At 40.7% G+C, this 24879-nt stretch overlaps 1 protein-coding gene across 1 annotated transcript in view; it reads right to left on the bottom strand.

Moving 5' to 3' along the window:
* Positions 1-750: 750 nt before the first annotated feature.
* Positions 751-24879, bottom strand: part of LOC131349274 (zeta-sarcoglycan) — a 165970-nt gene continuing 141841 nt past the window's right edge. Inside the window, exons 7-8 of the mRNA XM_058384825.1 lie at positions 9824-9947; positions 751-2156 (exon numbers count right to left, since the gene is read on the bottom strand). Coding sequence (XP_058240808.1) covers positions 1959-2156; positions 9824-9947 — 322 coding nt within the window. The 3' untranslated portion in view covers positions 751-1958. The remainder of the gene's footprint in view (positions 2157-9823; positions 9948-24879) is intronic.

Raw genomic sequence — 24879 nt, 5'->3', positions numbered from 1 at the left:
TTCTGAGAAAATGTTTGAATACAAATTTTTGAGAAGAAATTCCAAGCTTTTCGGACATGGAAGAAATTTCAGTTGAAGATTTTTGAAACAATCTCAGAATTAATCTTTGAGAGTGATGAAGCAGTGCTTTAATCCTTAAAAAAACTGCTTCTAAGATTCATTATTGATTTTTTTTTTTTAAATGAAGCTGTCGCACTCCATCCCATTTTTTTTTTTAAATCAGGATTCAGAAATTTGAGATTTTCAATCAAACACAGAATTAATCTTTACCTAAAATAAATAAATAAAAAACTGAATTTTTAAAAATTCAGATACATTTTTAAGATTTTGTTTTTTTTTTCTCAATATAAAATTCTGTTTTTTTTTATATTTTCATTTATTTATTTTTATTTTTTTTACAGTACACTAGGTCATACAGCTTTTCCTATATGAACCATGATACAATCCAGAATCAGCCGAACAGAAGGATTTTTAATTTTTTTTTTTTTAATTCAATTCTATTACAGATTCCGTCTTGAGAGGAAACCGGGATCGACGACAAACACCTCGATTTTTTATTTTCTTTTTTTTGGGTCTAAGAAAGAATAAAAATGTCTCCTTTTTTTTAGCAACAACAACACAAATACACCAGGGTTTTGTTTCAGAGGGGGGGAGGAGATGAGGAAAATAATAATGAAATATTTCAAAATAAAAAATAAATTAAAAAATAAATCAATAAAAGATCATCAAACATTCTTGGAATACAAAATGTTTAAAATAAACTTTCTCTTTTTATTATTATTATTTATTGAGTTTCTTATATACATGGCATAATCTTGTGCTTTGTTCCCGAAAAAAGAGAAAAAAGTCCGAAACAAACCGAAGGACGAAAAAAAAACAAACAAACCCCGGACTACATTGGGCGTGTCCTTCCTGTCCGTAGAGTTTTTTTTAAACGGAGCTGGACGTTAATTAGCGTTCCTCTTTTTTTTGCCGGTGTTCTGCTGCGACTGCAGGTGAACGTGTGCTTTTCCGACAACAGCAAAGGCACCTGTGTATCGCTTCTTAAGAAAAACACACACACACACACACACACTCGAGCGTGCACAAGACGTGTGTGTGTGTGTGTGTGTGTTCGTTTTCGTTAGACTGGTCCGGCCCTGCCTCAAATTTTCCCACAAGTCTCCACTGGGGCAGAGGGTCAGAGGGTTGTACAAAAATAGGAGTACCAAAAAACAAGAGGAGAGGGAAACACGGTCCGGGTGGAGTCTTTGCTCCGTTTACAGATCGGGAAGATGAGGCTGCTGTCGAGCCGAGCTTGATCCGATTCCTGAATTCCTGAAGGAAGGATAAAGGGAAGGAGGAGGAGGAGATGAAGAAGGATGGAAACTTTTTTTTTTTTTTTTTTTTTTAAAAAAGGAAACTAGAATAACAGAAGGAAGGAAGTGGGAATAATGTCTCCCGTTTTCAATGAAAGTCCGATCCGGCGACTTTCTGCAGATTCTCCGTGGAGAAGACACGAACATGAGGAAGATGGAGGAGGAGGAGGAGGAGATGAAGAAAGATGGAAATGATAAAAAGAAAAAAACTGGAATAAAAGGAAGAAGGAAGGAAGTGGGAATAACGTAAAAGTCTCCTGTTTTTTGATAAAAAAGTCCAATCGGACGACATTCCGTAGCGTCTCCGTGGAGACGACATGAACATAAGGAAGGAAAAGAATGAGAAAAGAAAAAAGGAAAGGAAGAGGAGGAGATGAAGAAGGATGTAAAATGATAAAGGAAACTGGAATAAAAGAAGGAAGGAAGTGGGAATAATGGAAAAGTCTCCCGTTTTCGATGAAATTCCGATCCGGCGACGTTCCGCAGCATCTCGGTGGAGACGATGTGAACATGACAGAGGAAAGGAATGAAGAAGGAATAAAGGGAAGGAGGAGGAAGAGGAAGGCCTTTCTGGTGTCGGGCGCCGCCCCCTGGCCGCTCTCAGCTCCATAAACACACACTGTTGGTGGTCTGGCAGGTGGAGGCGCTGTCGGCGGGGGACAGGTAGAGCTTGCCGCTCGGACACACACACACCTCGTAGACAGTGTGTTTAGGGTAGCTGGTGCCCGGGCTGAGCAGAGGGTCCACACTGCCGTGAGGAAGATTGGGCATGCGGATGGACTCGGCGTTCAGAAAGATCTAGAAGAAGACAGGAAAGAGGAGAGGACATCAGGATACTGTTTAAGAGTCTTACACACACACAACCCGTATATACACACACACACACACATTCACACACACACACACACACACATGCACACACACCCCATATATACACACACTCACATTCACACGCACACACACACACAATCACACACACACACACCAGAGCGTGGTGTTGAGGTGAAATTAGGGATTCGGTGTGGATTAGCAGATAAACCCTGCTCACAGTCACCAGCTTACACACTCCCATCAAACACTGGAGTAGCAAATAGACACAGAGTCCCAGAGTGTGAATGTGAGTGTATGTGTATATATGGGGTGTGTGTGTGTGTGTGTGTGTGTGTGTGTGTGTGTGTGAATGTATGTATGGGGTGTGTATGTGTGTGTGAATGTGAGTGTATGTGTATATATGGGGTGTGTGTGTGTGTGTGTGTGTGTGTGAATGTATGTATGGGGTGTGTATGTGTGTGTGAATGTGAGTGTATGTGTATATATGGGGTGTGTGTGTGTGTGTGTGTGTGAATGTGAGTGTATGTGTATGTATGGTGTGTGTGATATCTCTGGGACTCTGTGTCTATTTGCTACTCCAGTGTTTGATGGGAGTGTGTAAGCTGGTGACTGTGAGCAGGGTTTATCTGCTAATCCACACCGAATCCCTAATTTCACCTCAACACCACGCTCTGGAGTGTGTGTGTGTGTGTGTGTGTGTGTGCGCGATGGTGGTGGTGGTGGTGGTGGTGGGATGTCGCTGAAGGACACGGCAGAGCGCGTGATCTCCAGCATCACTCAGGGAGATGGAATATTACAGACAGAGAGAGCCAGAAGAATGAGAAGCTAATTATTATGAATAATGGAGTGTGTGGTGTTGATGGTGCGTATCTGTCCAAACAGAAACACCAACCAGGAACCGGGCGTCTGAGCGCAGACATCAGACACCAAACATCTGTCACTCCCACTTTCTCTTTTTTTTCTCTCTCTCTCATTCTCTGCTCCGCTACGCTTTCATCCTGTTCCTGTCGTTTGTCTCGGAGTCCACTGGAAATGACGGAGACAATCTGTTGAAGATGAGAGAGCTTATCGTATCGTGAGGAACGTCTTCACTCGGAATTTCACCCTGAGTTATGTGAGCCATATAAACACTCCTGTGTCACGCTCCCGTAGGAAAATCATCAGAGTGATAGAAACTTTACCTCACTTTAAAGTTGTAGCGTTAAAGGACTGAATTGTGTTTTAATTGACTGTGACTAGCGTCTAAACACGACCCTAGCCTTTGTGGCTAATTATACAACTAGCTAGCTGAAATAGTTCGGGTACCTAGTGATAGCGAATAAATAAATGGCAAGACTCTGTCGTAGTTTCACCCCCTAATTATCTAGCAATCTAGCGCTTAGCACCATTCTCTAATCTCCATGCTAGCCTAGGATATTAGCATTGTAGTATTTTTTTTTCTTGTCGTGTCTCTTCATGTAGAATTTATAGTCGACGTAGCAGCAGTTTCCATTCCGAAATATGGAAAGATGGAGCCCTTCGGGTGGCTTTATGAGGAGAGTTAACGTCTCCCAGCGGAGGTATGTGCACTCATTAACGCCTGCTGCTCTCATACGGCCGTGAAAACGCCTCACTGGCGCCCTGTTTACCATGCTAATGTGTGTGTGTGTGTGTTTTTGTGCATATGGATGTTGTGGAGACAATTAGAGAAAGGACAGGCAGGAACAAGGATGAAGGAAGGAAGAAAAAAAAGCAAACAAAAGCAAAATAAAGATGGAGTAATGAAGAGAAAAGGAAAAGAAGAGTGTCAGGTAAACAGAAGGAGCGAGAGATGGAAGGGTTTTCTTCCGCGACTTGTTGAGGTGAAGGAAGGACGAGCGGCGAATCCCAAAATAGCACAAAGACACAAACGCAGGTTTCGGAATGACAGCGGCGGCGCAAAGTCGTCAGTGCACATTACACACTTCATTAAGCTGCTGAAATACCAGGACCTCTGAGTCACATGACCTCACATGAGCCCACAGAGGGGGGAGGAGGAACAACGCACGGCACGATCCCAGAGTGCACCGCTTCAGGATCCGCTATCGGAGCAGCTTCTCAGGACGCTTATGATTCATGCTAAGGCAGCTAGAGCAGACGGGAAGGTTAATCAAACACAAGCAGAGGGAGCGAGGCAGCGCTATGGAGGCTCAGGTGTGCACTAGCCGCTGATATTTAATTCCAAGACTCCGAGGAAAATTTCTGGAAAACCGTATGTGCCGATTGAACAGAACCCTGATGCCAGGGTCTCAGGGAAGCCGTTCGACTCGGAATCGACTCACCAGCAGGAAGTGAATCAAAGTCATTTCAAAGTCCAACACGTCCCTCAGACAAGGTTTCATCACTCTTCGATTAGTTTTGTTATGTGAGCCGTGAAACTAAAGCAAAGCGAACACAGCTAAACTATTCATTCCGCTCCGATTCAGAGCCACAAACAGACTAACGGGTGTGAACGAGTCCGCAGATGATTCTTCTAGGCATTTTTACATAATTCCACTGGATTTAAAAAAATTTCTGAAATGTTCACCGGATTCCTATTGGTTCATGAAAGTTACACTTTTGCTACAAGAGGGCATCAAGAGGACCAAAAGTTAGCAGAACATTTTGTGAAGGTTTCTAGGAGAACATTCCTACAACATTTGGCGCTGACATTCTGGTCTAGGGAAGAGTAAACATTATCATTTCCACCAATAATCTGCGTTCTTGTGTCCGTTCTGTTGTTAGAACGTCTAAAACGTTGCGTCCTCGAAACATCTACCAGAGAAACGCTTCCTGTGTGTTCCATGTGCTGTATGTAAGGATTCTGTGGCGACTCCGCTAGTCACGTTATGCTAGCATGCGCATTAGCGTGCAGTTTAACGACGTAGTAATTAAGAGTAAAAATGAGCTGCCTGTTAGTGCTCTAACATTTCAGAATATCAGACTTTGGTGTTTCTAAATTCGAAACGTTAAAACACATTCCTGTGAAATGTAGCGTGCTATGTTGCTAATTTGCCGCTTATCTGTCTTAAACAGTTCATGGATTTACTTCCACGCCGCCGTGAGACTGAATTTAATAGAAGAGGATTTAAATATAATAAACTTTTTCCGCAGCTGTACTGCTTTTTACCCATCGCTGCTTTACAGCTTTCTTTAGAGGATCAGAGATTGCTCACTCATTCAGACATGTTTATCTCGCACTTCAACGCTCCAGCAGCGGAATTCAAAAGCTAGCAGTGCTAAGCTTTAATTACTCAGCTTCCTTATAATTAAGTCCTTGAAATGGATACGCATTCTAGGGGCGCCTCTACGCCGATCCAGAGCAGACTTTTTTCATTTTTCCAACAGAAGGTTTGCGAAGCTCACCCTGTGACTTCTCTTCAACACTTGATTTCCTGGAAGATTTTAATGCCGACTAATTTAATGACTCGTCCGCGCAGTCAGCTGTGAGCGCAGATGGAAAGGAAATCAGTATTGTGATTGGAGGATTTTGGGATAATTGTGTACCGTTATGCTGATGAATCCGACTTGATCTGAAAGTTCGGATGCTGAGGGATGGCATTTTCATCTGCTGAGCTTCATGACGCTGGGGTTTCTGTGGCAAAACGATGTTGCTAGCATCGCCCTGTTAGTGTGCTAGTGTCTCTTTAACACGTGAGAGTGGATGCAAATGGAGCTTCTTCGAATGCAGACACGGATTAGCTGATGAATGCTAACAAAGTGGGTTCAGCATGTCAGATAATTAGAAAAACCGCAAGGAACAAGTCTGGAGGTCCGAGCCATGGATTACTGCAACACCACTGACTCCAGATGTTTGTGAACTGGTTGCATTACTCGCTATAATAAAGTTGAAACCATGACGATTCTCACTTCAGCTTCATCTTTACTTCCTGTGGTTCTAGCGCTGGCTCTGCTACTGTCCTGTGTCTAGTTTGTTATCCTAACGTGTTCACCTGTACTGTGTTCATCCCATAATAATCTTTCTGTACTCTTAAGTTGATAGATGCTAATTGTTCCTTTCATTTGACTGCAGAAATGATGTTTCTGACTACGGTGCTTGTGTTCTTAACGGATCGATACAGTTAATGCATCTTAATGGAAGTACTACAGCAGCGAAGAAAGAAAACAAGTCTTTCAGCATTGTGTTCTCTCTCACGCTTTCTATTGCTTTATCTTCATTACCCGATGTCTATCTCTTCCCCTGATTGCATCTCTCTGGCCGTCATCACGTCCCGTATCTCCCTCTCTGATTGTAACGGGCAGCTTGGAGCTCGACACCGGGACACGATGCTGTCTTTAATTCCCTCCTCTAAAACCTATAGACTTCAGATTTAACGTCAGATTTTAAAGAGTTAGCCGCTGTCAGCGCTGATTTAGCTCACCATCTGGACCTTCTGAGACACCTTATTCTCTCCATCCAAATTGACAGAAACATCTATTTTCCCTTCACGTTACTTTTTGCTGCCGGCTTTCGTCTCGTCACGTCTCGACACACCTCCTGTGAGGAATAAAGGGGGAATTAAATAGCGAGGAGAGAATGCTGGATAAGCCATCGAGTGCACCAGTGGTTAGAGAGAGGCAGAGACAGAGAGAGATAGATAGAACGAGGGAGAGAGGGGGAGAGAGACTGACTTGACAAATTCAGTCTGCGAGAGGATCGGACAGACGTTTCAAAAGCGCTTTCACTGAGCCTTGCCGCCGGTGACTTCTCTATCATATCACCCCATGTAGTTCTCTCCGGCATTGTGTGGGTCTGAAGGAACGCCTGCTATCTCCACGGCAAAGAAAGAAAGGGAAAAAAACCCCTCCTTTTTATGGGAAGTTGACAGGACAGCATGATGTATTGCTCAGGCTGCTGGAAGTTAATTAAATAGCCTGGGCAGTTACTAAAGCGAGGGAAAGCCAAGCAAAGAGAACAATTCCAAGATGGCGGCTCTCGTTTAGGCTCAGCATGGGGGGGGGTATTCAGCAGATAGTGCTGGTGCTTGAAAACCTTCATACTTCTAAAAAAAAAGAAAGAAAAAGTTTTAATTTCTTTAAGTAGCTGTGGTAAGAAACCCTCAGGGAATCGTGGGACTCTTTGAGTCTCAATTTCTGAGTGCTTGTAAATTTGTAGAAAGTGAATTTTTCTTATAAAGGATGAACCGATCGTTTTAGCAGAACCCCAGTGCATGTGCACAGGTCTAGCTGTAAATGTTAATGCTAACGTTAAATCGGGTCATGTCTATAGTTTCAGCTTTGAATGATTCATTAAAAGGAATTTATTAAGCGGGTCCTAAGGTCTCAGCTGAGGTCAAACTCAAGATGAAAGACTCTTTTTAATCATTCATGGAAGAGTTTACAGAATCTACTATCCTACCACATCGCTGATTCGGATTCTATTAGAGGAAGTATTCGACTTTTAGACCGGAGGATAGTCTAAACATAAAAATTGTTCAGCACAAATCTTCCTGTCAGGATGCAAACAAGCACCCTATCATTCATTACAAGTAACACACAGCCCTTGGTCTGTTCCTCGGTTAATCCTTGCTCTCTTCATTAGAGCGAATCAGATGCTATAAGAGGAGAACGTGCTAAAGTATGCGTGGCTGTGTCTCATGAGTCCTGGAGCTTGACAGCTTTGATGTACACCAGCAGCTGAACACACACGAAGAGATAGAAAGACAGACAGGTCTGGCTCATACTGATATGGTTTGTAATTTTATGTATGACCTTGTAAACTAGCTGTCATAACACTGCAAACTAACCACCTTTGATGCATGATAAACTCAAACTGCTTGTCTCGGCATCCCCTAGAAGCTTAGCTGAATGCTAAGTGTGAGCAATTTTCTAAACAGATACAGATCAAACCATTTTTCCAGCGTTCCTACATTTATAACACAGATTTGTTCGGCTTTCCTGCGCCATAGCTATGGGGTTAGCCGTTGTGTTTTTCAGCGAACTCACTAGCTACACGTGTTCGTCGTTAGTGCACCTGGTCCACTGGGAATCTTCATTGATTATCACATTATTGATTGCCAGACAGTTTCAGGAGACTCTCTGCATGATCAATTCTCTACATCTCTAGCCTAACAGACACCATTTTTCATGACCAGTGAAGGTGCAAAGCTTTTCCACAAGCTCCACATCTAAAAATCCCACTCTGATTAGCAGGAGCACGTATGCTAAAATGTTAGGGAAAAAACAAATCTTATCAACCTCAGAGGATACAAGATCTTTCCACTTAGGTTGCTAGCTATATATCTTCTAACCCAAGGCACCACTTGAGCATTTGGTCAATTGGGAATCCTCATTCATTATCACATTATTGATTTCTGGAGAGTCTCTGGAGTGTATTAAGTGCCCAACTCTTGACAGATATAAACGGTTGACTAGCATCACTCAAAAAACAAATAATGAGAGATTCAGGACTATTCAATCTTCCTCACCCGGTGATAGCTTGAGCAAATACGTCCAAACTACAAGGCCACAAGAATACCAGCACAGCCTTGTGGGTATACAGAGCCTCTTGTTTGGACAAAAGATACCAACATTTTTTATTTATCTTTGATTGGCTGTCATCACAAATGATCACACAACACAGGACATATGTGAGTCCAGATGGTGGAACATTCTAATGCTTGATATACTGTATGACCTAACAGATGTAGAACAGTATCACTCAAAATTACAGATAATTCAGAAGTATAGAACCTTCCCCACCCAGTGAGCCCAGGTAGATTGCAGCACCTTCCAAGCCAAATGCTTCCTTCATATTAGCTAACCCAATTTATGTCCCATCACATGAGAAAACAAACAATTCCTGGTATATAGTGGCACTTGTTAGGATGATCCAGCTAGTTGAATCTGGACAAGGTGAAGGTTCTTGTCAGAGCTAATTTCATGTATTTTAATCCAACACACTACTAGAGTACTATCCAAAATCTATTGATTTCCACACAGCAGCTGGGCAGGATAAATGAGAATGCATTTGCTCAAGAGTGCCACTTTCTGTTAAGATTCAATGACATGAAAGGGATTGAGTCATCTTTGCTACCTGGTAAAAGCAAAGCAAATGCACAGTCCGCCGAGCCTGATTTTTTATTTGATTCCTCAGCAAATCTAAGGATCCTGGCCCTTGGCTATAGCTACCAACCTGGGAGTAGCTGCCAAATGTACCACATTCATTTATTCATCCTCAGTATCTAGTTAATCCTGGTCAGAGTGGTGGTGGATCTGGATCCTATCCCAGAAACACTGGGCACAAGCTGGGAACACAACTTGGACAAGTTCATAACATGGCACCAATCACACGCTTATAATTAGGGATAAATTATTGTATTAAAAGTGTTACCAATCCACCAATCAGCATGACTTTGGGAGATGGGATAAAACTTGTAGGAACACAGGAAAAACTTTCAAATCTGTCCAGACAGTAGCTCAAGATCAAGATCAAACCAGGAACCCTGGAGCTGGAGTGCAAGAGAGAGCACTCAGTGCAGTCCATGGAGGAATGTCATTGATTTGAACATTATTGATTGCCATTAAACAACATAAAACAGCTTGAATTCACAGCACCGGATAGTGCTAACTCTCCACCTGAGAAGCAAAAGATGGATCCTGTGGCTCCTATCTACAAGAACTAATAAATTACTCACCTCCCCCTCAGAAGACTCCAGAGTGAGCTCTTTCCTGCAGGACGCTCTGAACTCCCCCACTCCTGCATTCACCTCCACACCTTTCGGCGCTTCCAACGTCAGCGTCCGCGTTGGAGACTCCAACCTACGGCAAGAACAAAAACATAACTGGATATTTTCGTATGCGCCGTGTTGGATTGCTCACTCCCAGGTCACTCGGCTAATAACATTCTGATTTTCAATTCCAGGAAACTTTATGAATGCCGACCCGTGGGGTCAAAAAGTATTATGAGAAAAAGTATTATGAGAATGCATAGATGTGATGAGCTTCCAAGCAGACTTTTTATCCTCTGGACTCTAGGGCAGATCTAAATTTTCAGCAGAATTGACACTGTTGTGCGTTTCATTTGTACTTCCGCTTAGACTGCACATGTGTTGAGGACTGGTTCATAAATCATCGTGTTTCTTTATCTTTATTTTAAAATGAATAGTGTAGACATGGACTCTACCTTCATGCAATAAAAAAAAAACAGGAAACAAATGAAATGGGGAAATAAAAGTCTTAAAAATCCATTCAGAAATGTAAGATTAAATCTAAAACCTTCCACTTCAAATCGAAAATATGCTAAAATGCTTTTGTAACCTTTACAGCAATAAGATATTCTTAGAAACAGGTCATGCTTTTATTGATACACACACCTCCTTCTCTGAAATCAAGTAGTGCTAAGGCCACACCTCCTTCTCAGAAATCAAGTAATACTAAGGCCACACCTCCCTCTCTGAAATCAAGTAGTGTTAAGGCCACACCTCCCTAACTGAAATCAAGTAGTGCTATGGTCACACCTCCTTCTCTAAAATCAAGTACTGCTAAGGCCACACCTCTGTCACTGAAATTAAGTAGTGCTAAAGCCACACCTCCTTCACTGAAATCAAATAGTGCTGAGGCCACACATGCTTCACTGAAATCAAGTAGTGCTATGGACACACCTCCTTTTCTGAAATGAAGTAGTGCTAAGGCCACACCTCCTTCTCTAAAATCAAGTACCTCTAAAGCCACACCTCCTTCTCTGAAATCAAATAGTGCTAGGGCCACACCTCGTTCACTGAATTCAAGTAGTGCTAGGGCCACACCTTCTTCTCTCATTTATACAGTTGAGCAGTTGAGACAGCGCTGGGATTTGAACTCATGACCTTCCAAACACTGGTCATGTCCCTTTCACTGAGACTCAAAAGTGCAAAGGCCACTCTTCTTTCTCTGACTGACAGACACATAGGCCACACCTTTTTCATTGAGACTGACAGGTTCTAAGAACATGCCTCCTTTCCACGGAAAGTCAGTCACATTGGCCATCCCTTCACTGGAAGACCATTCCTCTTTCAATATGAGATATACAGAACAGAAACACAGACGACACCTTTTTCACAGTGAATGACAAACTTATAGGCCATGCCTCCCTCACTGGAAAATAACTAAGAATTAAGGATCCATGCCATCTTTTAAGCACTAACTCCACCCCTCGCCCTAACCTTAAGCATTACCACACTTAGTTAGCTTCTCTGAATTCCTGCCTTGTTCCTTAGCATTTTAATGAAGTCAAGTTGGTGTGTGTGTCTGTGTGTGTCTGTGTGTGCGCGTGTGTGTTTCTGGCACCAAACAGCCAGGTACTCCCAGAAGACTTCAAGAGAAAATGTAGCCCCAATTCAGTCACAATTAGAATCTGGAACTAATCTCTTGGGTGCCGAACTCAATCTATGGCACAAAAAAATCGCAACAAATCCCATTTGTCTCCTAAACATGAAAATAAGGTGACAAATACAGGCAGTGCAATGAAGGAGTTGAGCTGATACACTGCACATATTGTCTCACCATAGGTTGTTAGGTTATTTAGCTGACTAAATTAGGTTTCCAGGCAACTAAAGCATGTGACTGGGCAGCAGACTGGTGCTGTTACTTGCTAATAAATTGATCATTTACTCACCTGAGTGAAAAGCACCTGACAATACTGCTCAAAAAATTGTATCATGGTGTTAATATATTGTTACTGATATTGCATTAGCGGTTGTCCCAGGTGGTGTCACATATACCTACACACAAATACCTTGATTTGACCTGAGTATATGAGGATAGCGCCCCAGTAGACCAGGATCTGTCCAGGTACATTGTGTTAGCTTACAAGATAATTAACAATTTGACAAACATGAATATATTGACTTAACAATCCTCCATTTTCCCCCTCAATTTCTCTCTTGGTGGAATCTCTCCCCAAAGGCCTTTTCAACAGAGAGATTCAATCAAAGCATTGATTTTCTGTTTCTGGGTCTCCAGCACAGGACGCTTGCAAAAAAAAAGTGTATAAATATCTCAAGTCCACAGATGGCCCCACACTCCTCCTCCTCCTCCTCCTAACCGGTTCATTTTAGCGATAGATAAGCATGCTTCGCTGGTTTCTTATCGCCGTAATTCAACACCAACATCCCGCTCGACCTTCAGCTGTCGGCTTGACGGATTCGCAAGCAGCCTTTTTTGGTTTACATGACAAGCAAAAAACGAGCACAATGGAAGTACACTTTCTTTTCATTCGGTAAAGAATGAGCAGTGCACTTTAAAGAATGCAGCGGAGTGTCCTCAGTCTGCAAAGAACACATACAAAGATCTCTTTATATGATTCGAGTCCAGAAATCTGATAACTTAATTACAATGGAGAGTAACAGTTTTGAACATGGCATGGTGTATGAAGAGTTTCAATCTATACAAAGTGCTCCGAGCACTCATTCATCTTCAGTAGCCATGTTATCCTGGTCATGGGGGCAGTGAATCCTAGGAAAACTGGTGGGAATAAACCCTTAATGGGATACCAGTCCATCTGTTCTAGGGACCAGAGGCAGGGCATCATACACACTGACAGTAACACAGTCCCTCATATCTAGGAGCAATAAAGTGCTGCTAAACTACCTCTTGACATGGTTTTGGGAGGTGGGAGTTAACTGGAGGAAACCTATACAAACATGGAGAGAACCTAATCATTTCCACACAGGCAGTTACCCCAGTTCTGGGGATCCAGGCACTCTGTAGCAGCAGCACTACCTGTGCTCTATAATCGGATTCCAAGCACCACTAAAAGAGATGGGAACTGAATTCCAAAGTGTCAAAGATATAATGTTGTATAATGTCAACGGATCATCAAAGTGTGTGTTGATAATTCTATAGCACTTTCAGGTGAAATTTCATATCAGCAAACCTGATTAATTATTGATGCAATGCTGACTACATTTCCAGGCCAAACTGTTGCACAGATTCTGATTATATTTATTCATGTAAAGTATGTAAATCTTTTAGCTACCTTGTTGTCAAGTAACCTTACCTCATAGAAAGCTGATACCTAATTTAAACATCTAGCTAGCCATCTAGTAACATTCAAGACCAGAAAAATAACTGGCACTAATCCTGGATCTATCTAACTAGCGATAGAGCAATGCTTAATCAATGCTAAACTGGTGAGCTTCTAAGCTTCTTTATTTAGCCACATTTGCCTTGTACAAGGTTTACAATGTAAAAGGAATGAAGCAAAATTCACCCATTAATCATGTCCAAACAGAGGATGGTGTTCTGTGAGACAGAGTTGCACTTCCTCCCTCACTGTAACAGTTTCGAGACAACGGGAAAAAAAAAACCCTCTGTGTCAGCGCAATGCGAGGCAAATTTTCCCAGCTTGCAGATGATGAGGCATTACAGGTGCTTTTTGAGGTGCAGCAGCGTTCCAGTAAAAAACACTCTGACAAAAATACTCCTGGCATTTTGCAGTCTGACAGACTGCAAGTTATCACAGCTTTACAGATTAGCTTCGTGTCATATAACCCGAAACTTGCTTCTTTTTGTTTTATTTAAGCATCTCTTGCTAACAATGCTCATGCAAACTGGAAGAATCTAAACAAACCCTAAAGTCATGGCTCTAAAATATGGGCCCCATTAAGTAAATCCAGGGGGTCCACAACTTCTTTGGGGCTGTTAGAGACAGGGGAGGGGTAAAAATGACAGCCTGACTCTCCAAAAGCTACTGTGTTTATTATTGATTTAGGTGTTAGGTTGGTCACGCCAAGCTTTTACAACAAGTACACGTCTAAGATATATTTAGAACCCTTCATGGTTGTTGCTCTTTTATTCCCACCATGAGGATTTTTTTAATTTCCCAAGTTTTCCAACAAAAAATTAATTAGCAAAACTAGTCCCTATTAGGACAACTTTGAACTTAGAACCCTTTGCATGTCCCCCTAGGGAATCATTAAAGATATGCTAGGTCTCCTTGGGGGAGTCATTAAGATGTCTATGTAGCTTTGCTAACAGCAAGGGTTTCAGCTTCAGATATTGTGTATCTCTGAAAGATTTCTCTGAGGGAAACATTAAGGTTTTTGACTGTAAATAGAACACTAGAACAAAGTGCTCCCTATCGGTAAGGGCTTCACCTAAGGGTTCCTTCTGGATCTTTGGTGGGGTCTTTCTGGAGGAAACATCAAGAGTTCTATGTAATTACCTAGAACTGATCAGTGAGGGCTTCAACTAAGGGTTCCTTCTGGATCTTTGGAGGGGTCTTTGTGGAGGAAACATCAGAATTCTGTGTAGTTACCTAGAACTGATCAGGGAGGGCTTTAACTAAGGGTTCCTTTGGAATTTTTGGAATGGTCTCTGTGGAGGAAACATCAAGGGTTATGTGTAGTTATCTAGAACTGATCAGTGAGGGCTTCAACTAAGGGTTCCTTCTGAAATTTTGGAGTGGCCTCTGTGGAGGAAACATCAAGGGTTCTGTGAGGGTTTCTAGTAAAGGTTTCATTTGGTTTCTTACAAACCCCTGTTAGGTCTTTTTTTTTTTGTCAAAACTTACAACGGATTGCATCCCTACCAGTGGATCCAGATACACTGTAAAGATTTAGTGTCTTTAAGAATGGGCCTGTTGTAGTGAACACTACAGGGTTTGGTGTCATCCCATTGGTTTCCTCCCAAACCCACTTCACCCAGAAAAGTTTTATGATGACAGGAAGTCTCCTGGAAAGAAAGATTTCTCCTTGGAGATCTGAGCAGCATGTTGGGCGCCATCGATTTGTCAATGTCTCCGGGTAGCCTAGCTCTGTTGATGTTTGTGTGCGCGTTGTGATTTATCACTAAGTCTCCATGCGCCCTTTCCCTTGTCCCTACAGTTCTGGATATTGACTTCTGGCTCGGTCCAATGCTAACATTAACCACTGGGATTCCTGCAGCTAACCTTTGCTTTCTTATTCCCTGGACACTTTTTAGACCGAGCGCCGGCCTTTCAAGAAGACGGATGGCACTGTAGCGCAGATAGATGAGCTATGTCGCGCCACCAGAGATGGCGAAATGGCAGGATGTGACATTTTCAAAAAAATGCCAACTTTCCCGGAGAAAAGCTGCATGTATGGATCTTGATGTAATATGAAAGAGAAGTGAAGCAATGAGACAGAATTGTAAGCAGGAAAGATAGACAAGTGTGAATCGAAAAGGACGATTCAGAAGATGGTGGAGTCTAGCGGGCTGCTAACTCTGAAAAAGGAATAATGCACAGTCATGTCGAGGAGGGCACAACAAAAAGATGGTAAACAAAATAAACTGCATTTTTCTTAACATCGTCCTTCAAATTGCTTGTCTAATGGAAACAGTGATATACTTCCACGAGTGACATTTTCACAGAACAAGATGACATGAAAAAAGACCCATCATCTATACAAATGAAAACCATGCAAATATGTTTCCATTATTATTTATCACATCCGCTTGAATTCCCAACCTCTCCTTTCATGCTAATCCACCTCTGCATAGAAAGGTCTGAATGGACAGAGGACTAGGAAGACAGACGAGACAGAGAGAGAGAGAGAGAGAGAGTGAGAGGAGAGAGAGAGAGCGAGAGAGAGAGAGAGAGAGAGAGAGAGCAGTAAAGTATCAGTGCCTGGCTAAGAGACCCTGAGACATGAGACGTGATGTACAGCAATTTCACGGGTGAAGATGTGATCAGGAGCGAAAGAGCAGACGGCTGTCGTCTCACAGAAGGACGAGGATCAGGAAGGACGAGGACGGGACGTCTGGAGAGCCACAGAGGGGGAAGATAAAGATTAAGGACTACTAGACGAGCTGTTCGGGTGTGAGACAAAGACAGGAATAAAAGAGAGGATCAGTATTCCCCGAGTGTCCGTCTGTTTCAGGAGGCTGCTACTGAAGGACGAGACCAATAAAATACAGCCATGGAGACTGCTATCAAAGAGTCTGGCTTCGTATCGAAGTCTTTGAAGAAATGCCTTTAAATCATATAAACCTCTGAGCTGAGCTGCCAAGAATCAAAGACTTTTTAAAAAGATCTTGTGTAATTTGTAAGGAATAAAATACAACAAAGATGCAATGTGATATAGCAGAGTTACTGTTGATTATTTTCTCTAAAAATGTCACATCCCAAAGTGTTTTATTCCTCTTTTATTCCTGTTGTGATGCTACCATGTGTGATGTATAATACACACTATATTGCCAAAAGTTTTGGGACGTATGCCTTTCCATGCACATGAATGTAATATGGAGTTGTCCCGCCCTTTACAGCTATAACAGCTTCAACTCTTCTGGGAAGGCTTTCCACAAGGTTTAGGAGTGTGTTTATGGGAATTTTTGACCATTCCTCTAGAAGAAGCACATTTGTGAGGTCAGGCATTGATGTTGGACGAGAAGGTCTGTCTCACAGTCTCCGCTCTAATTCATCCCAAAGGTGTTCTATGGGGTTGAGGTCAGGACTCTGTGCAGGCCAGTCAAGTTCCTCCACACCAAACTCACTCATCCATGTCTTTATGGACCTTGCTTTGGTCACTGGTGTGCAGTCATGTTGGAACAGGAAGGGGTCATCCCCAAACTGTTCCCACAAAGAGCATGAAATTGTCCAAAATGTCTTGGTATGAAGCTGAAACATTAAGAGTTCCTTTCACTGGAACTAAGGGGCCGAGCCCAACTCCTGAAAAACAACACCTGAACTCAATGATCTGGAGGGGTGTCCCAAAACTTTTGCCAATATAGTGTAGCTACATATGCAACAATCTCGGCTACCCCTCTCTAAGCTCTTTAGGCATTTAATAAAAGTACATATCAGACAAGATAAGATAAAACCATGTTTCTAAGTTCTAAATGTTTTAACTAATGTTGTTTTTCTTTCAGCTGCTCCCTATGAGGGGTCACTACAGCGGACCAACCGATCTGCACAACAACTTGGCACAGGTTTTACACCAAATGCCCTTCCTGAATACAACCCTCCCATTTTTATCCAAGCTTGGGACCGGTACTGAATTCAGTGGCTGGGAATTGAACCTGGGCTTTCCGCATAGTAGGCAAGAAACCTACCACCGAGCCACCAATGCCCGAAAGTTTGAAATAATTAGCTACATATATACCGAGAGCACGAAACTAAAGAAACCTTCAAGCAGACCTCTTGAAACACCTGGAATTGCACTGATACTGACTTGACAAACAAATCAAGAATTTATAAGTTGCTTGTGATTGTAATCACAACTTGAATATAATATAATAAAATAAAAATAAAAGCTCGCTTGTTTGCTTGTGTGACTGTAAGCTGGTGACTTCCATTCACCCCCCACACACACGTTCTGGTGTCTCTGTTCTCTTATTTCTCCAGAGAGGTTAATATTACCATGGCCTGTCCTTGTCAGGTTTTCTGTAAATATGTTTCTGGCTGGCATTTTACCGGAGAGATGGTGCGATAGCGAGAATCTCAGCACAAACTACCTGACTGTGGTTGGAGGGCACTGATGCTATCATCAGCCTCTTTACAATGAAGTGCATGGTATTTGGAAAATGAGAATTGCTGTCCCTCGGGCACCTGCAAGTGGAACGTGATGCGACAATCTTCATCAAGATATTTACTGACATGACGATTAGTAAATCTGTTCAATAAGACGAGCGAGAGCTAAAAGAGACGGCCACGTAGGGGCAGCAAAACTTTTCCCTCTCTAAATCTGTCACTGGTTTAGACAACAACGGCTCTTTTTGAGTAAGTCAGTGATGAAGAGACGTGGAAATGTGACATGACTGGTAGTGATACATTCCCATACGGCACAGGCGCCAATCCATTTCCATCGTCTGCGCAAATTCCGGTGAGCAATAAAGCCACAAATCCCTTTTTAAATCTCTCAATTTCTCTCTCTGTCTCGCTCTGTCCATCTGTAATTAATCTCTGGGGAGAGAAAGCCATCACACCCGCGTCAATATGCAGTCCTTTGTGCTGCACTTCTGCCACACTGTGTGTGTGTGTGTGTGTGTAACCCACGTCTAGCTATATCTGACACCAATATGGCCGCCATCACACTCGCTTTTAGCTAGAAATGACATTTTCTCAACTTTACCTAGGAAAATCTATCAAGTATCAGATTATGTTTCCTCATTAAAAAGACTGATAGAAAATCTGATTTCCAGAAAGAGTTATCGGACCTTGCTAGCCAACAGTTGTAAGCTAACTCGCCTTCTTTACAGACCAAAACGTCGCATTTTTGACGACTTACTGTTAAGATGCAAATTTAAATCAAAGCCCAAGATGCAAACCAGACATGCTGTCTTTGCAGCTAGCCTTGTTAGCATGTTAGCTTGTTAAACATTAAAGAGATTGCAAATTGGCTTTAAGAAATTGAGCTAACACTAAAGATCATGTGGTAAAAAAAATATTAATTAGAAATAAAGAATAAAGAATTTTGTAGTAGTAAACATTTCTATGAAGGCCATAGTTATAATGAACTACAGTATAAGCATATTCATATTGCATAATAAAGCATTTGTAAGCTATCATACGCAATTATGTCCGCCATATTTTATTAATCACAAATTTATGAATGCACTGTGAGGGCTTGTAACATGTACATAATGCTGAAAAAACCCAACAATATCATGACACCCTATAATGTGTTATAAACAGTGCTTATAATGCATTATAAACACTGCTGTAAAATATAATGCCTTAAAAAAATAAGAATGTGATAAATACCTTGCATGCATTATAACAAGTAAAGAAAGCAATGATAGGGCACGATACTATACTGTACAAATGGCCTTCGTAGAACGTGTTATAGCATACACAGTACATTATAATGCCTATTATATAATTTAATGGTTCCAGTTGCTTTATAATGCTTTATAACAAACTTGCACATACAGAGTAGTGAGTTTAAATATGTTATAATATGTTATAACACAGCCCAAATGCTATATTTTAACAAAGAATATAAAGAATTGTTCTGTAGGTACAATTTCAGTGGAATTAAGCATCTCAAACTTTTTAAATGAAACTGTATAGCACATTATAGCAGGTCTGAAGTGAATTCAGTGTGTTATAAGGCATTATAGCCTGCAGTAGAGACAGTACAGTATAGTGTAATAACCCTGAGCTCGTGTTATGCCACATTATTTAGATTGTTCAGATCAGACGTTGTGTTATATTATGTTACACTTTCACTGCAGCTTTCTTCAGGAGAAAGGGATGACCTTTCGGAATAATATTTCTCCTCAAGGCTTCCTCTGCTATTTCAGGCATGTCACTGAGTCGTGTTTTAACTTGCCGGAACTCTGGCTTTTATTTTCCTTGATTATGGCTTTCACAATGCGTCTCTGTCGGCTAATCAGCGATGAATAAGAAACGGAGAGAAAAAGTGGAAAATGGCCTCATCACTCTCCAAGATCTATTCACAGAGCAGTATGTTAAATACAGATACACAATAAAGAGTGAAGGAGAAGCGGAAACAAGTCATTTATCTGATTGTATCATTTTACAGTGATAAATAATAAATAAAAACTATTTCAACCAGCTGAGATAAACAAAGTATTTTGACGGTGTTTTGGTCAGATTTCAGCCACCATAACATCTACTGGGTTTCTTCCACCACCTCAGACAAGACATCTCAACAGCTAAACATGTTTTTTGTTAACAAGGTGTTCCTACAGAACTTCCAGGAATCCTCCGTTTATGTGCTGAGTCTCATCACTGCTCCGCTATCATGCCACTTCCTACAACACGGCACAAAGCAGATGGTTGATCACCAGACCGTAGTCCTGTCACCCGTCAGTCAAAACCCATCCCGTTCCAGTCGGCTCCGATCGGCAGAGACGTCTGCCGAAAGCAGGGGCGGGGTCATCGTCGGTTCTGCTTCGGTTCCACTTGGCCGCATTCGCATCACACTGATTCAAGAGCTCATCATTCAAATTCCAACTAATTACCTCTTGTTAATTGGATTCACTTCACAAGTCAAACCGAATCAAGAGGATCTGACCCCTGACTCCCGCCTTGGATCTCGAGAAGTCTGCGGTGAAGAGCAGACAAGTGTCATCTCTAGGGAGGATGAAAGTAAAAAAAAAAAAAAGAGAGAAATGAGGCAGGGATCTTTTTTGTGTCTAGCCTGTACAGTCCATCTGACCGTTTTATATATCCTGAAAAAAAGCCTCGTCATGTTCTGTGTTGTGTGAAGCTCTGAGTTTGGAATATAGCTCAGGTTTCAGAGCAGGAATCGGGTCAGATTAATGTAGCATGTTACACAATGAAGCCAGATTATGGGATTGTCATGGGAGATATAGTTCCACTGATAAGGTGTGTCCGTGGGATGCATCTATATTTCTGCTCATGCTGCATCACAGTGCAGAGGAACACACTCGCTATCCATCCTGCATCCATCACATACTGTCACCTGATATCAGATACCCGATGAGGATGAGGAAGAGGAGGAAGATTAAATGAGCCTGATATAGTAGGATGACCCAGTACCAGGTATCTGCTATCAGTGCATCCCAGAATTTATGCTACTATTATGTTGACTTCAATCCCAAGCCACGGTTTATGACCAGCATTACCAAACAGCACAAGGTCATTTTCTGGTCTGGATTTTAAGCCCCAGCTGCCACTGTTAGGCCCCTGAGTGAGGCCCTTATCGCTGTCTGCTCTAGTATCATGTGCTCTGAACCCAACATCCTAACATAGTGGGACATCCGAAGAAAAATTCACAGTGTGACAAATAAAAGCCCTTTTCCCAATAAAACACGAGTAAGACCTAGTCTAACATGAGCAGAAACAAATCCCTGCTAGCTTCCTCGGCTAAGTTGCCAGACGTGGCAGTCAGAGAGGAAGCGGAGTTGGAGCCTATGCCAGTTGGCACTAATGTTTCATTGTCTTCACGTTGGTGTATAATGAACGATAATGAAGGCCCGAGGCAATTTCAAACCTCCACACTGAGAGACGACTAACGAACTCGACTAAAGAGTCGAGTGACTAAGATAAGTGACCATGGCCAGAATCCATCAAATCTATTAAATGCTTTATTTGCCTTGTAGTAGAAGATGACACAGTGTCATTTTAGTCATGAAAATAGAGCGTAATAAACATTATGAATAGAATAATGATGATAATAATTTCTACTTTCAGAGCTGATTGCTGCCTGCACCCACAAACACCTGAAGGTCACACAGGGAAGCTGTTGCTGTAAATTAGATTACTGAAAATCCAGCTTTATTCTCAGCATATCACAAATCTATCTATTGTGCTGCTGAACAAATGAAAGATGAGATCACTGTATAAAATAAAAAAACTTGTTTAGAGTCTTTTAAACAAACAAATACATGAGAAGTTTTTGCACTACCTTTAAACCATCGAACCATATAAAAAATGTGATAGACAGACAGATAGATAGAGAGAGAGAGAGAGAGATAGATAGATAGATAGATAGATAGATAGATAGATAGATAGATAGATAGATAGATAGATAGATAGACACACCCATCTGTCCCATTTTGACATGCCCATCAGTCCCACTCCAATGAGTTCCACTCATCAGTCCCACTGAGACACGCCCATTAGTCCCACTTAAAGACCCGCCCATCTTTCTCACTCAGATACACCCATCACACACACAAAGACACACCTGTCAGATACTCTCAAAGACATATCTGCCAGTTCCACTCATACACCCATCAGTTCCACACAAAGACATACCTGTCAGTCCCACTCAGACACACCCATCAGTCCCTCTCAAACACACACCCATCAGAAACATCAGACCACTGAACCATTCAAGCCACTTGTTTAGATTTGTCATGTACTGTATTAGCATAGAACTTATTAGCATAGAATTGAGAAAATCTCAGAATCATGGCTCCTTGTCAAGCAGGTATGAAGAAACAGTCACGTTTCTATTCAGGCTTCTGCTCAGTTAACAAACATGTTCCAGATCTCTGAGCTTCAGAAACTCAATAAACTTTAACAAATATACTCTTCTAGTATGAAGTTTTTCCATTTGTTCTCCATCATAACTCACTTTAATAGACTACTCTAAGGTCTGGAGAAGCTTTTTGGCCACGCCTCTTACTATAAAAGATACAACTTCTCAGCATACTCCATTTATTATAGCGACAGACATCTGGGCTCTGCATATTTTTATGAAGATCAGAGTGGCCGTGTAAAAGTAACCTCGCTATTCTCCGGCGTTCTGGTGAAAGAGTTCGAGTTTCAGCAGCAGGTTAAGTGAAATCATCCCCAAGACAGAAGAAGAGGAATTAAATTACAGAGATTCTGGCATTCATGGAGGGTTTAGACCGGATGAAATTGAGGGTTATCGTACGGTTCATGAGTCGGCCCTCGCTCCAACGTCTCTCGGGACGTCAGGATGAGAAGAAAAGCCAGCTCTGAATTCTAATGCTTTGTCAAAAGTCCATGTTTAAACAATGAGTTCAATCCATAAATGTAAATCTGGTGGAAAAAAAAAAATTCAACACACACTCTCGAATCTTGTCTTACATTAATGTGAATTAGCACAAAACCTTCAGAGGGGTTTGTTCAATGTTCTTCAGGATCAGTAGGAATTATTACATTTTAATACTATTTATTAAATTATTATTTTCTCTTTTTTTCAGGATTTATTAATTATTTAATCAGTTATTTTATTGTTTTTAGTTTTTAGATCAATGTGAATGATTTTTTCTCATATATATATATATATATATATATATATATATATATATATATATATATATATATATATATATATATATATATATATATATGAGAAAAAAATCATTATATAATATATATATATATATATATATATATATATATATATATATATATATATATATATATATAAAACCATGTAAACTGCTTTTATTATAAAATTATATTTTTTTATTATATTATATTTTAAATATGTTTTTTCCATTTAATTTATTTATTTATTTACACAGTCAATTTTATTTCTCTCCATTAATGTGAATCAGCCCAAAACCTTCAGAGGGATTTGTTCACTGTTCTTCAGGATCTTCAGGAATGATTACAATTTTTTACACAATTTATTACATTTATTTACTTATTTATTTAGGATTTATTTATTTCATTATTTAATTAATTATTTAATCATTTCTTTTTTTAATGTTGAACATTTTAATAGCAATGTGATTGATATCCATCATTTTTAAAAATATATTTCTTATTTTCTATATTTTTTCCATCAAGTTCTTTTTTTTTAAATTAATATTTATTCCTCATTTTAGTCCAGTTAATCAGAATTTATTTATTTATTTATTTATTTATTTATTCATTCATTCATTCATTCATTCATTCATTCATTCATTCATTCATTCATTCATTCATTTATTTATTTATTTATTTATTTACACACACAAGAAATTTATTGTCTGTCCAGACACAAATTTTATCTGGAGGGTGTGCAGACTTTTGCACTCAGCTGTATGTACAAAAAAAACACAATGTAGACACATTAAAAACTTACAAAATCTAATAAATCTCTGAAGTTCTTTGGTGTTACAAATAAAACAAAAAACAAAACAAATATACTTGAATATATAAAATATCCCTATGCTAGGAATCTTCTATTTTTCACTCTGGGGGTGCAAACTTTCGCACTGCAGCATATGTAAGTGTTTAAAGTCTGTGATCATTGTGGTCATGCTGCAAAAGTTCACCTCAAATGACCACAAAGCAGAAGTTCGACTCAAATGACCACAAATGACTGGACTTGTTTAGAAGTTAGCGCACTAACGCTTAAGAAAGAAAACAAAAATTTGCGAATGCACTTTAATTAAATAACCACATTAAAAGAAAACCAGCTGAAAAACGTTGATAAGTTTTTGAGAGTTTTATCTTCCCAGCGATTCCCGCTGTATTTCTAAAACCCGAGCCGCAATTTAACTTCGTCTGTAAAACCCGGCTATACGTCATTAGCCGCTAATGGACTCCATTAGTTCATTATGTGTGTCATTGACTTTAACTGCATAATTTGGCACTTTTAGAGAGAGAAAGAGAGAAAGAGAGAGAGAGAGAGAGAGAGAGAGATCATTCGTACTTCTTTCACAAAAAGTTATAGCTAAATAGCGCGAAAAGAAAAACAGCTCATAACTAGCACAATTAGCGAGCACCTCTTCAGCCGGGTGTTAAGCAGCGAGGTGACGAATGCGCTTCAATAAAACAACACTAAAGATAACGGAAGCTGCCTTCACTTCCTGCGCTTTAATGAACGAGCGATTCAATACGGAGGAGTGAATTCAACCCATCAGCCAGAGCCAGAGGGAACTAGCGTAGAGCAAGGACGCTAAACACAATGAGAGAGAAGGAAAAAAACGAAAAGAGCGAGAGGAAGAATCTCAGCAGATACGGAGATAAATCTGTGAGGACAAAATGCAGCAGGTGTCTCACACACACACACACACACACACACACACACACACGCTACGTTTCTGTTAATCGAGCAACAGTCTTTAAAATCTACACAGCTCACAAAAAACAGTGTGCTAAAAAAAGCTAGCTTAAGTTAATTAGTTAAGTTAATTATTATAATTAATAATAATAATAAAAAGCTAGCATGGGCTTCTTGTTAGCTAAACATGCTAAACAGCTGTGAAGTTACCTCAGTGAAGTTACCTCAACAGCATGAGGCTTTACTCAGCCGTTATGCTAAGAGCAGCCACCTGTGCAACCTACAAATTCTTTCTTTCTTTCTTTCTTTCTTTCTTTCTTTCTTTCTTTCTTTCTTTCTTATTTTCT

Source organism: Hemibagrus wyckioides, linkage group LG29, assembly GCF_019097595.1.
Source record: "Hemibagrus wyckioides isolate EC202008001 linkage group LG29, SWU_Hwy_1.0, whole genome shotgun sequence".
NCBI lineage: Eukaryota > Metazoa > Chordata > Actinopteri > Siluriformes > Bagridae > Hemibagrus > Hemibagrus wyckioides.
Note: the sequence above shows the minus strand (reverse complement) of the source record. Positions and strands in the feature narration are given on the sequence as shown.